The sequence below is a fragment of the Etheostoma spectabile genome, chromosome 4 (assembly GCF_008692095.1).
Source record: "Etheostoma spectabile isolate EspeVRDwgs_2016 chromosome 4, UIUC_Espe_1.0, whole genome shotgun sequence".
NCBI lineage: Eukaryota > Metazoa > Chordata > Actinopteri > Perciformes > Percidae > Etheostoma > Etheostoma spectabile.
Genome location: NC_045736.1, coordinates 36,776,851 through 36,778,537, shown reverse-complemented (window position 1 = coordinate 36,778,537; position 1,687 = coordinate 36,776,851). Strand labels below are relative to the sequence as shown.

Here is a 1,687-nt window from a genome sequence, read left to right as displayed (position 1 = left end):
TTTTTTTGGCACCTATAGCACGTTGCGCATTCAGAGGCTTCCATGAAGAGAAAGGAGAGCATTGCAGCTTGGGAGCGCTTTAAAACCTATTTCATACGGTCTATGTTTAAAACTCACAGAAGAAAGTAGAAGCAGTCGACTTGCAAAATTAAAAAAAAATCAGTCATAAAAAAAAAAAAAAATTAAGTTGTGAACCGTGTGAATCAAGATCGCAATTTTATAACGATTAATTGCGCAGGCCTACTTAGAATGCCTTTATATACTTGAAACAGTAAAAGAAGATCTATTATGCAAGATTAAAGTGGGTATAATCACTATATTTTATAATAATGTTAAAACAAGGTCATAATGTGACAGAGGTGACTAGAAGTGATGAATCTACGGAGAGTTATCACCTGAATCTGCAGCTCCTCTCAGCTTTCCAGAGCTTTATAGCCAGTTGAAAAGCTCTAAAATTGAAATATTGGAGCATTTTGTACATAAAGAGCGAGATATTTCATCATCATCAGTTGGACCCAAACACGACTCCATGTGAAATGTTGCTCCAACTTCTGGATGTGTAAATAAACTCGTCTTTGCCTCAGCCCAATGGAGAATATTCAGCATCTATGATGCAGTCTGACGGCTGCTTCAATTGGACAAAAAAGCTGTAAATTGTAATGAACCTGATGATGTCACTTGTCTCCTCCAATCACAGATGAGCATGGGCGTGGCCGCAGCCAGCCGCCAGCTGTGTCTGAAGAGGCTACTGGACGAGCCCCGGGACAATTTCCTGAAATGTAAAGTAGCTCGTCTCGATCCCAATCCCCCCGCCAACGGCCTCTCACGCTGCCTCAGGCCCAGAAGCCCCACCCCCAAGTCCAACCAGAGCCAATCCCCATCCAGAATCGGACCGTACTTCCTGTCTGAACGCTGCGAGGGGGAGAAAACTTACAGGGCCGTCCACGCACACACAAAGCAGCAGTACACTTGCCAGGTATGTAAAAAATATTGTTGAAATGCTACATATACTGTTTACTGCTAGTAATATTGGTAATACTGCGGAAAATACTCATATTGCAAAAACAAATGCACACAAACAATGCAGTTTTAACTGTTAACCTAACCTGATGCCATGTTACAGGTGCTTCCTCTACGTGGTTACCAAGAGCGGTTGGCTGCCTACGCACGCATCGGTCACCATGACAACATCTGCAGCCTGCTGGACGTGGTGATTGGCCAGGACAGCGTATACGTCTTCCTGCCCGGTCACCACGGCGACATGCACGCGTACCTGCGAAGCACGAAGCGTCTAGGCGAGGAGGAGGCGGGGCATCTGTTTACCCAGATGCTGAACGCGGTGACGCACTGTCATCGCCACGGAGTCGTCCTGAGAGACCTGAAGCTCCGCAGGTTCGTCTTCACAGACAAATACAGGTGAGACTGAGTACTCTGATAATACTACTAATACCACATACTACACTGACACTATTGACAATGCTAATACTGCTAAAAACTAGAAGTCGGAATCAGCAGAGGCCCCACCATACGATATTGTCACAAAACAATATCACAATATGATATTATCACAATACAATATTATCACTATCTGACATTATCACCATATTTGTGCTGCGATGCGATATGATCACAATGACATATCACCATTTGTGTCAAGATACTATATTACCAAGATACTATATTACCA

General features: G+C 43.7%; 1 protein-coding gene and 1 long non-coding RNA gene across 2 annotated transcripts in view; both read left to right on the top strand.

Annotated features, from left to right (window-relative positions):
• LOC116688646 (uncharacterized) overlaps window positions 1–1,687 on the top strand; it is a 16,674-nt gene that overhangs the window by 12,396 nt on the left and 2,591 nt on the right. The gene's annotated exons all lie outside the window — the stretch shown is intronic.
• Window positions 1–1,687, top strand: part of trib3 (tribbles pseudokinase 3) — a 6,773-nt gene that overhangs the window by 3,392 nt on the left and 1,694 nt on the right. Inside the window, exons 2-3 of the mRNA XM_032514803.1 lie at window positions 698–976; window positions 1,124–1,416. Of these exons, the coding sequence (XP_032370694.1) occupies window positions 698–976; window positions 1,124–1,416 (572 nt within the window). The remainder of the gene's footprint in view (window positions 1–697; window positions 977–1,123; window positions 1,417–1,687) is intronic.